This window comes from Plectropomus leopardus, chromosome 9, assembly GCF_008729295.1.
Source record: "Plectropomus leopardus isolate mb chromosome 9, YSFRI_Pleo_2.0, whole genome shotgun sequence".
NCBI lineage: Eukaryota > Metazoa > Chordata > Actinopteri > Perciformes > Serranidae > Plectropomus > Plectropomus leopardus.
Window position 1 is genome coordinate 4,102,496 of NC_056471.1, and position 12,093 is coordinate 4,114,588.

The window sequence follows — 12,093 nt, forward strand, 5'->3', positions numbered from 1 at the left end:
TTTATGTCATAAAATACTAGTACATTTTTTAATGGTGTGGGAAAATGATTTACTAAACTATGACATTTTTTATGATTTTACTATGCTGACATAGTTTTTAGAAATATTTTTAAGAAAGACATACTATACCGTGACAGTTTTTATGATTTTAATGTTTGATATATTATACTGACATTTTCTGTGATATTTCTTTAGAATGACACACTACACTACACTTATTAGAAGCTTTTGCAATTTTTTTTTCTGACATGCTTTCAATTTTTTTTTAAAGAATGGCATACTATACTATGAATTTTTTGTGTGTTTTTTTTAAATGACTAACTACACTGTCATTTTGTTTTTAAGAACATGCTATACCTTGATATTTTTTTAAGATTGTTTTTTAAATAACATATTGTATGAAGACATTTTACATTTTTAATTACAAGCTATCTTTCCACATTTTTATGACAAAAAGACCTTTTCTCATTTTTTTAAATATTAATATACTATACAATATTTTAGTTTAACATGCTGTGGCATTTTTTTATATTTACATTCGATATACCCTAATACTGCTACCTACCATTTTTACAAAATTATTTTGACATATTACACTATTTTTTATGAGTTTTAAGATCAACACACTAATACTATGAAATACAACATTTTTTTTGACATACAAAACATATGACATAATATATTGTGCCTTCTTAAAGACTTTTTATGACAAACTTTTTTATTGCTCTTAATCTTTTTGGCTTTTTTGTTTGTTTGTTTGTTCTATGTACATACTGTACATAACTTATTATTATTATCGTTTTTTTTTATTTTATTTTTATATTATATTCTATTTAATTCAATGTTAAGTGCCTTACTTTGTATATATATTTGCATTATTTTGTCTTATTAATAAATAGTTGTAGTGTAGTTACTGCTCTCTTATTTGCTGTTGTAATGAAACAATTTCCCTCAGAGAATTAATAATATATTTCTATTCAATTATATGACTTTTTTTTACATGCTATACCACTATCTTTTTATGACTTCTTATGGTACGCACACTTTTTTTATTGCACTGTTTTTGACATAATGTCATTGTTGACTAATCTCGACATACTTAACTGTGTAACTTTTTAGACATGATGTACTTTGATTTTTAATTTTTTTTTTTTTACATGTTATACAAAGGCTTTTATGACGTACTTTTTTTGTTTTCCATCTGTTGTAAACATGACATACTATGATTTTGTAAGACATAATATCCTATGACTTTTTATGGCATGGTACATGATATCAAGTACTGACTTTTTTCATGACTCTGCAAGTTATGCTATACTGTCTTTTTTGACAAAGTATACTAAAAAAATTTTGAGCATAGTTGATTGTTTAGTGGGATGTGTCCACACCCCAATATATAAACTACTAATACTTGCTTGGTTAAGACAAATTTAAAGAACAGGACTTGGGATGAAGTGGATATACTGCTGGCTATCTCCACTGTTTGTATTGCCAGAGATCTATAGTGCTTGCTTTTTAAGTTAATATCTTGAATAACAATCTTAACTTATTCTTACCTGAAATTTGGCCTACTGTATAGATTTTAAACGTTTTCTGAAACCCCGAAGGACAAGTTAAAAGCAAGTATATCTCTGGCTTAGATGCTCACTCATCAGTCATTTTCATAAAGAGTTACCATTAATCCATAATTTAAGTAGCACCACCTTTACATTTTCTTTTCAAATCTCATTTAATTAAAATGAGGAACCAATCCAACAGTAACACACACTAAAATACATGCATAAAACAAACTGCAGAAGTTCAAACAAGACAAACAAGTCTGCTACTAGAGTAAAAGCATGCATAAATCAACAAACTACATATTAGATTAAACAGCTTTTTTGGATATAACATCATGGACAAAACAAATAGTGCTGCAGGAGTAGCACTTACTGACAGATGAGCTTGTCAGTAGACCAGCTGATGATTGTACACTCTCTGCAGGACCTCCTGGGATGCAGCACGCCGCACCTCCTCCAGCATGCTGTTGGCAGAATGTCCCGGCAAGATCATGACCAGCCCTTCGAAGGCTTCCGTCACCCCGGGGATACACACCTTGTAGGTGAAGTAGAGGAATCCATCGTGCCCAGCGTGGCTGTAGTATAACTCATAATGCGGCTGGCCAACACCAGTTGCCTCGCACAGCTTACGCAGGAGCATCACAGGGGAGGATGAGAAGGCTGCAGACACTGGATGCCCCTGGTAAGAAGAGAGGGAGGTGGAGGAGCCCTGAGGGGAAGGCTGCTGGGGGGTGGTGGGGCCTCCCACTGCTCTGCAGAAACCCAGGGCGGCAGATGGAGGACAGGCCAGGTGAGGAGGCTGAGCTGAGGGCTGTGGGGTGTTCAGGATGTGGCGCGGCGCCTTCAGGGGTGATGGCAAGAGGCTCTTTGAAGGTTTGTGTGATGGCGGTGGCTCCTCTGAGTTCGGCTTCACCGTGGACTGCCATTTGATCGAGATGTTCAACGCAAACTGCTTTTTGAATGCTGGAGATAAAAAGAGGAGGAAATACCGTAGCTGATCTCTACAGCAGCTGAAAAAGACTCATCACGTGTTATCTCAAGAATACATTTGAAATTACTCATTTTAAACAAAATGTGTTCTCATTAACCAAAACAAGACAGACAATTACCAATATTTTCAATATTTTTGAAAATGTCAATAAAACATAACACATACTCTGGCGATTACATTCCAAAAAGCATGGTGATGGATGTTAAAAACATCAGCAGCTTTTTTTCTAGTGTGGCAGCCACCGCACTAGCTGTCATTATTTCCAATCCAAGGTGAAGTAGGCGCCCTAATAAGTGGGAGTGGTCACGTATGAGGGATTTCTGGGAGGTGATTTTTAAAGTTACAGAAATGGTCAGACCAGAGCTGTTTAAAGGTCTTTGAACCATGCCTCAAGCCTTTAAGACGTTGCTCAAATCAAAAAGCAGGATTTTCTACTCTATCAATGCTTGCTGTGAAACTTACAAGAGCAAAGTGATAATAAAAAATAAAAAAAATCACACCAGACACTTTAACCTTTAGTTACAAGTAATAAATCAGAGCGTATATTAAATAGTTCACACACTCAACATGAAGGTGCAGCTGTTAATGTTGTTTTTCTGTACATCTCTTGTCTTGGTTTTGATCTGAACACATTAAATCATGCATCAGTCCTGACCACTGACAGTTTATCAGGAAAAGCTATAACAAGGCAGCAAGTGCATGAGGGATCAGACCAAACTGCTTCACCAGTGATCAAATATGCATTAATGGAAGTGAGGCTTAACTTTTTGTCAGGACAGAAGTAAAAAAAAAAAAAAAAAAGTATTTTGTAGTGCATCAGAGTGTAAATAAAGTAACTTCCTGTTATCACTAGGTGGCGCTATGACAGATTCAAAATTGTACTGCAGGTGTCTTCAGGCCTGGACTGTCATCAAATGTGTGAAACTGACCATTGTTAACATCTGACCATCTGGGGTCAAGTTATGACAGTTTTTGATGTCATGTTGCAACATCGAAATTTGCTGTGGCGTCACGGGAACTCCATTTGAAGAAAACTCACAGTCTTCATTTTTAGGCATCATCACCTTCTTAAATATTTTTTGACACAATTTTGACATCAATCAAGTCAACCTGCTTGGAGCTGGACTTCTTAGTGTAAAACTGTCTTTCCTGTGCCAATAGGTGGCGCTCTCACTATCAGTTAAAATTGTCATATAGATGTGTTCAGGGCGGGACTCTCATCAAACATGTAAAGTCTGATGTAGATTGGATCATGTACAACTGAGTTAAAAACTACTCCCTGTTTGGTGGCGAAACACGTAAATTCTTGGCCTCATAACGTCCACATCGTTAGATGAAACAGGTCGCAAACTAGGCCCCTACAGGTTGCTTTTGCAGATCCCTGTACACAAGGATCATTTTTACAATGTTATCATATGACTGCTTATTTTTTCTACAAACACAAAAGAAAGTAGGGTCATTCTTGTCTAAACGTGGCTTAAGAGGCCATCGATGGAGCAGAGGTTGGCACGCGTCACCATGATGTGTCTTTCACCGGCAGGTAAGCTGTGCTTATGTACACTAATGTACTTTGATGGTTGTAGGCATCAGACAGTGGGTATGTAGCCCGTACCTGCTAATTTGAAAGCAGCCAATGTAAAAAAAAAAAAAATAATTTGAAAAATAAACACAAAATTCTGCATTATATCAAAGGCTGACAATGTTGTAAGAACAAAACACTGATCCCATGTAACAGTCTGCATCAACAGCAGCTCATTTACCTTCCACCAGGACCTTCTTGGCCATGGAAGCAGCATGGTGGGATGAGAAGGCGACTATAGCAGACACCCCGTCTATACCAGGCCCCGCCTTCAGAGACACTCTCTCCACCCCCTCCGCCAGCACACGCAGCACCTGGAAGCAAACATCAGTTAGCAAGACAATACTCAGTGTTTATTCACACAGCAGTAACAGCAATCTGAAATCTTTAATATTCCGATACTTCCCATGAGCTGGAAACCTCTGTGGCTTCCATGAAAAGTTTGGAGGTTGACATCAGAAGAGAGAGTGGGTAATTATAGCGACACAGGACAAAACAATGGCAACAATTACATAGTGTGCACTCTGCGGGACAGCTACAACTTTATGGGAGCTGGTGTTTTTTTTTTGCATTTTAACAAATAAATTGCCCTTAAGTGTAATTTAAAGCCTGAATTTATCATTTAATTTTAATATGAAGTATATTAGATTAGAATATGGAGCCAGGATATTTTTTCCAGAAGACAAACAACTGGGGACAATTTCATAGCAGCCAACGAGGTAACAAAATCAGGCATAGCTAGCAACACGGAGCAGATATGTAGAAAAAACGGCAGTCTGTTTGACAAACAAAATTAGCAAATTTCATCTCTTTTGTTTACTGCATCAGTCAATCTGAATATATTGTACTCTGGGGACCATCTTACACATAAATTGAACTGAGCAAGTACATTTTAGAAAAATCAAAATGTTTAAAATAAATTAAGAAATAGCCCACTTGTTGTGCCACATAGCCAAAGGTCAGCTCAGCCCAAAATACGCTCGCTTTTCAATTCATTCAATTTGCTTTATATAAAAACGTGTTACATAAATATATATTTAAAAATGGAAGTTGAAGATGGTCTTTTTTGATTTTTTTTTGGCTTGTTTGGTTAAATATTGTGATTTGTATCTTTGTATTTATATTCTCTTAAACTTCAAGAGACAAAGAATCATTTTAGAAAATATTCTAATAATAAAAAAAAACAATGAAGTAATAATAATAATAATAAACTAAATGTCTTTTTCTTCCACTTCAGCTGAAAATGTTTTTATGGGCTGCTTTACCTGCAATAGTTCCTCTTGCTTGGTGGAGACCGGCAGGTCTCCGATACAGAGGTGTCTCTTCTCGGTGCTGCGGTGGACATTGAGGCTGGAGCCGGGCTCCAGCATATGACCATGCAGCAGGCGGATGGCTTCTGTGGCTACAGCCGGAGAGCCATATTTAGCGTAGGCGAAGCCGCGGTTCTGGCCGCTGAAGTTCATCATGAGCCGGAACTCCCAGAGGGGCCCGACAGAGCTGAACAGGGGGATCAACAGATCCTCATAGGTGTCCCGTGGGATCTGGCTGATGAAGACCTCACAGCGGGCTCCCGGGGTGGGCCCGTCCCACACTGCCAGCAGAATGGAGAGGAGATGGGCGTTGGTCATGTTGCCTTACTTTTTTCTTAATTTATTAAGAAAAAATATCAGGTCAAATAAACAATAACAATTTAGTATTCGCTGTTCTGTCTGCTCAGATCTCCACTTAAGGTCTAGGTCTTGTCACAGTCAGCCCTGACTCTCTCTCACTGTACGACGTAGCACCGCCATTTTAGAGCCACTAGCAAAAATATCCCCACGTCTGAGACAGCCCCAAAATCAAAGTGTAAACTGGGCTTTATTGTGATCATAGCACAGGATTTTTACTTGAATATCAGCACCAGCATGTGTACAGGTTACATATCAACTGGGCTACATATTACCGAAATATGAAATAATAATATTAATTTGAAAGAAAAAAGCTGGGACCATTATGCACATGCATTGATACTAGGAATGTAACAATGCATCGTGAGGCAGTTAAAAATCAATACAAAATATGTGAGATTCAAATGGGTGAAACGAAAAATGAACCGCAATACTTTTTTTGAACAGCAGAGAGAGTAATCTGCTTTTGAATTTGCTTGCTCGAGTGCCACGTCACTCCATGTTTAACGTCTTACCTCATGTTGGAGACTCGAGACAGCTCGCCAATGTAAATAAGATGAAGCGAAGGCTCCGCGACACGCAATTTTGATTTTCAAATACAAGATGCACCCTCCAGTTTCAAATCGGAAGTGTGGCAGCATTTGAGCTTCCTCAAGTCAGAAAGAAATAAAGAAGAGAAGACAACCACAAAGACAAAAACGGCCAATTTAGGTCTTCAAACTCTTCCACAGCAGCCACTTCTGTCCCATGTGAAAGGGTGTTTCAGAGCAGGGGACATTGTGAATGTCCAGAAATGCACTGATTGCATAGTTTGTGTTTAGAATTTATACCTCAGGAATAAAAAGGGATTCTTTAATTTGATACAGAAAAGAAAAAAATGCAGTAGTTTGTATAACTTTTGTTTGAAATAATTACTAGAATATTCTTCTGAAATCTCATTTTGTATCAAAAAAAAATTGTGAGAATATCGTATCCTGAATATCATGAATCGCATCAAATCATGAATCACTGCATCCCTAATTCATACATTCATGCACTGTGTTTCTGTCATGTTGGTTGAACAAAACAAGTATTTTTTTCTCCATTTTCTACCATTTTCACTATTTTCTGTAACTTATAGAGTTGATGGTTAAATGAAAGAAAATAACACGACTGATGGATGCTGAAAAAGCTTTCTTTCTGCGTGTTTTGTATCTTTTAGTTTGAATGTGGTGTTGGGGGCTGAGCAGCCTCTCTCACCCTCAGGCGGTCCTCCATACTTCCTCTGGCCGTTCACTTGGATCAGCTTTGTGTTGGTTGTTTTCAGCCATGTTTCCAGAGCCTGCACCCGCTCAAGGTTCAGCACCTGAGGGGGGGGGGGTAAAGTGGAAACAACTCATCATGACCATCAGTGTCTGTCCCCATGCTAAAGCACATTAATACCAGCTCAAGTAGACTTCAGTTAAAGCTCCAACAGCCTGGTTCTATATAACATCAGTGCTAAAATATGAAATATCATCCTGGTTTGTGGCCATTATTATATAGTGATGCACCTGAAATATAGTCTTCATGACAGCAAAGTAATTCAATTTTCCAAACTTATTACATGGTTCTCATAGAGCGACCTTATAGAAGCTCTTTGACACTGTACAGCAAACGTCCCTGTCAGTAATAAGGACAAGAGCCGACTGCTGCTGTTCACTATCTGAAGTGCAACAGCGTTGATAGTGAATAAACTGCATCCACGGTGAAACTTGAGTGTCCAAATACCCTCAGCTGTGGTCCTGAGCACTAAAGGAGCTCCACTGACATTTTTCCCTCAACTTTCTAATTTCCTTTCCCGACAGGAGCCAACAAAGACCAGCAACAGGTTAATGGTAGCATTAACCCTCAGGGACTGTTTAGCAGATTTTATGTGCTTTTCATTCTAAATTTTTTTGATAATTTTGGCTATGTTCTTGCATATGGCATAAATTCTAACATGATTGTGTATTTTTATTTAATGTTGGAATTCCCAGCTCAGCTCCTACAATAGGTCTAAAAATACACTGTGGAAACACAATTGTTACATTCAGACTGTTAAGTGAAAAATATGCTCCACTGAAACCCATTCAAGCTGTCATTTTTGATCCCACAGCCATCAAAGCATTAAAACAGGGATTGTATTTTCCTTGGAACTTGTCCCTTCTATATTTTCCACCTTTTTTTCTCAACGTTTAGCATATGGAGAAAATACATGCTATTTCCACTAGGTGTACTGTCACAATCGAAGTTACTGCAGATGACATATATGACATATATCCCAGGCTGTGATGATCAAAAAAAAAATACTAATAATGTACTTAGCATGCAGTATATTTAATATATATATAGTATTTTGTATAAATTTTGTTTGAAATAATTAATAGAAAAATTTTTGGTCATTATTTTTCTGTAATCTCATTTTGTATTAAAAAAATCATGAGAAAATTGTATCGTGAACCCAGTATCATGAATCGTATGGAATCGTGAGTTGAGTGAATCGTTACATCCCTATTTAACATAGTAGATAAGTGAAGGTGAAGAGAAGATTTTTATGTTACATTTCTGTTTCTGCAACATTTAAAGGGCCAGAAAATAGCTCTGTGCCAACCAACCCTGGTCTCCCCTATTGGAAAGCCATTATAAAGTACAGCCCAATCTGAAAACACAGCACAAAGTCTGAGAAGCAGCTAAGCAGCAGTCTCAAAAAAGTTTGAGTAATGTGTGTTTATTGCAGGCCTAATGTATGGAACCATATTAGCCAGACACATCATCTCTGTTTACTCCGATCAAATCTTCTCACATTCACATTATATTCTCAAAATCACTCAGCACTTGACCCGTTTAGTTTGACAGTCCTACAGTGTTAAAGGTTTGTTAATGTCTTCTTCCCATTAGCGTCTATATATTTTTCTACAGTACAAGGACCTAATTGTACGTCACGTTGTTGTTAAAAGTTAAAGCAATATGCAATTGAAGTGCACGCACCAAGGAGGTCACAGGTACAAGATGACAATTCAAATAGCTACACACCCCTACAGCACCGGAGTGTGTTTCCCTGCAGAGTGTGTGACTCGGTGGTCAGCTGTGGTGGGTGAAAAGGTGCACATGGAATAGGTGAGTAAAAAATGTATTCAATTTTTCCTTATAAAACATAGTTGTTATTTATGTTTTATTTGTTTAATTTTCTTTAGTGGTTTTGTTGCTTTCATTGCAACAAAACCACTTTAGGCCTTTTGTTTGTAATATTTTATATTAATTGATATTGTGCATCCTACATCTTGCATTATTTGACTTCCTATTTTAACTGTACCCTAAAACTCTGTTTGGCTTCCTGTTGTTGTCTTGCCTTCTCGCTATCCCATTTTGTAATTTTGCTTTGTTTGTCAAAGCACTTTGTAAACTATTGTCAAAGTTACCATATAAATAAAGTTTTCATTATTACCATTATTATTACTATTTTTAATTATTATTATCATTATAATTATTATTATTATTATTGTTGTTGTTGTTGTTGTTGTTGTATTTAGTATTATTGTATTACATTTTTAATGACATAAAATGGGTTTGGTCCACGTACTTAACAGGGGCAGAGGAAGGATCAGTTGCAGCTTCTATTGTTTGCCATTGTCTGAGTACACTGATCTAAGCTATGGTTTTAAAAATGACAAATTAATATCTCTAAATAATATAAAAAATGACATAAAACGTGAAAAAAAAAAAAAAAAATTCACAAAAAGAGGGGGCGTGGGGGGTAAATAGATGAGGGAATACCAAAAATATAAGAATTTAAAATATATACTTTTTTAAATATGCAAATAAAAGATGCGTATACATGTTCATTATCAATAAAAAATATATAAATAATTTAACAGTATTGTTAAATAATAATTATACATTTTATTTATAGAGCACTTTTCACAATACTCAAAGATGAAAGAGACAAAAACAAAGTTAGTTAAAGTTTTCTAAAAAAAAAAAAAAACAAAAAGAAAAAAAAAAAAAAGATCAAAAAAAAGAAAAACAGACAAGCATTAAATGTGGCTAAATGAAACATTAAAAGCAGATTTGTTGAAGAAAAAAAGTGCTTCAAGTAAAAATGAGAGCTAAAATACTAAAAACACACCTAAGGTAATGCAACCATGAATTGATAAATGTTAGCCATTAAGTATCAAACCATTAAAAATATTACGCGTTTTGGGTCGGGTTTCGATAGGGGGCACACAGGACGACACAACCGGAGAGAACGTGAAACAAAAACTAAGTCGTTAGTCGTTCTAAAAACGTATTAAATGACTTTAAAACTATGGTTTACTTTAAAAATGGTCAAAAGTACCCATAAGGACTGTTTTTGTTTTTCCTTATAACATCAAAGAAAACTTTACGAAAAGCCATGTAGCCTAATGAGCGGCAGGTGGGGCTCAACCAAGCGTCAGTGTACCGGAAAACAAAGAAATAACAACAGCAAAACAACAGTTTACACGAGACAACATGACAAACAAAGTTTCCTGGTAAAGTACGGCACGAGCCCTGTGCGGAAACTCGACACAATGTAGCCAACTGTCCGCGTGTTTGAAAACAGCTCGCGAAACAAACTAACCACTTGGCCACATCAAAGCGGAGTGGTCACGCGCTGTCAGCCGCCGTTCAAACGGCGCACTCCGACGTTTTAGTTTCCTTTTAGCCGGAATATTTCCGTTTACTTTATGAGCAGACATATTTATATTTAAAAAGTAACTCGAACGAAGTAAAGAGGTTACCTGGCTCTGCTTGTTTTCCATCGTCTCCTCCGTTGTTGTGTTCGCGCGCGGGCAGTGACGCCACTCTGGAGCCCGTGGCCGCACCTGGAGCTCACTATTGGCCAGCAAATCACAGCCGACCCCGCGCTGCCTTCACGGTCAATGCGCGCCATGCGCGTGCTCCGTTACGCCCACAGAGTCATGTACACGGAGGCTCGCCGAGCATTTCGTTTAAATTTAAGCCCTTCATACACCAGGGGGAACGGGATTGTTACAAAGTAGCCAAAGGACACTCAGTGGGCGGCGGAGGACGAATGGAACCCTATGTTAACCCATCGAATTAGCTTGCTTTCTTTCAAAAACATCTGCAACTTAATAAGAGATGGCCTAGAAGGCAAAAAGAAATTAATAAGACGTTTCAAGAATATGGGGGGGGGGGGCAAATAATATACTGTATGTATGCACTAGCAATACTAAAGTACATTTAATTTATAATAGCATAACATTACTTTTGATACTTAAGTATGGTAAATATCAGATATTTTGATACTTTTACACAAGTAGGCTAATATTGTAATATGCAACTCTAACCTATACCAAAGTCATTTTCTGGTCAGATGCCTCTACTTTTACTCAAATGTGTCTTTCTTTGTACTTAATCATTACTGAAAAACATCAGGAAATATTTTTTGCACTCAAATTGGTCACAAATGTTTTGCTGGTCCATGTTGCTAAAAGTATGTCAAAAGAAGGTTGAAAAGATGCAAAGCAAAAGAATGGATGTTATACCAGCCTATATTTAAACATGAGCATCAAAAAGAATATATTTGGATGTAACCACTTTGTCATTGCTGACTGTTTGATCACTGACTGTGATTTAAAGGTTAAGTGTTTATGATTTAGAGGATTTATCTGCTTGTGAGGATTACAACCTGTTAATGCATGCTCACCTTTATTTCTGGTAGCTGGTAAAAAAAACACTGAATAAAACAGCATCATATTACAAATCAACGTTTCCTCTATGCTGTTTGGCTGTCAGATAAATGTAGTGAAGTAAAAAGTAACATTTCCCTGTAAATGTAGCAAAAGTATAAAATTGGATGAAAATAAAATACTCAACTTAAGTATAAGTACTGAAGTGTATTAGTTGGGTAAATGTACTTAGTTACATTTCACCACTGTAAAAATATGGAAAAAATATAAAAGGAAATGATAATGGAAAAAGTGAAAGACAGGCATCATTGTGAAGTCATTATTCAACATTCAGTCAGTATTTACTTGAACATTTCACATAAAGTGGCACCAAACACCTTATTCATATAGAAGACTGCAAACAAAACCATCAGTAGATGCAAAACTTGAGAAAGTACGACGGAGGATTAGGGCCACATTAAGGAAAAAAAAAATTATTTACGAGATTAAAGTCATTAGTTACGAGATTAAACTCATTATTAACGAGAAAAAAAGCCATTATTAATGAGAAAAAAGTCATTATTTACGAGATTAAACTCATTATTAACGAGAAAAAAGTCATTATTAACGAGAAAAAACTCATTAT

General features: G+C 36.6%; 1 protein-coding gene across 1 annotated transcript; it reads right to left on the reverse strand.

The window, feature by feature from the left end:
* Nucleotides 1–1,710: 1,710 nt before the first annotated feature.
* On the reverse strand, nucleotides 1,711–10,695 carry dnd1 (DND microRNA-mediated repression inhibitor 1). Its single transcript, XM_042493366.1, has 5 exons — nucleotides 10,557–10,695; nucleotides 7,036–7,141; nucleotides 5,395–5,720; nucleotides 4,311–4,443; nucleotides 1,711–2,522 (listed from the first exon to the last, which is right to left on the reverse strand). Exons 1-5 carry the CDS (start codon nucleotides 10,575–10,577, stop codon nucleotides 1,948–1,950), a joined length of 1,161 nt encoding a protein of 386 aa, XP_042349300.1. The 5' UTR covers nucleotides 10,578–10,695; the 3' UTR covers nucleotides 1,711–1,947.
* Between the last annotated feature and the right edge of the window lie 1,398 nt (nucleotides 10,696–12,093).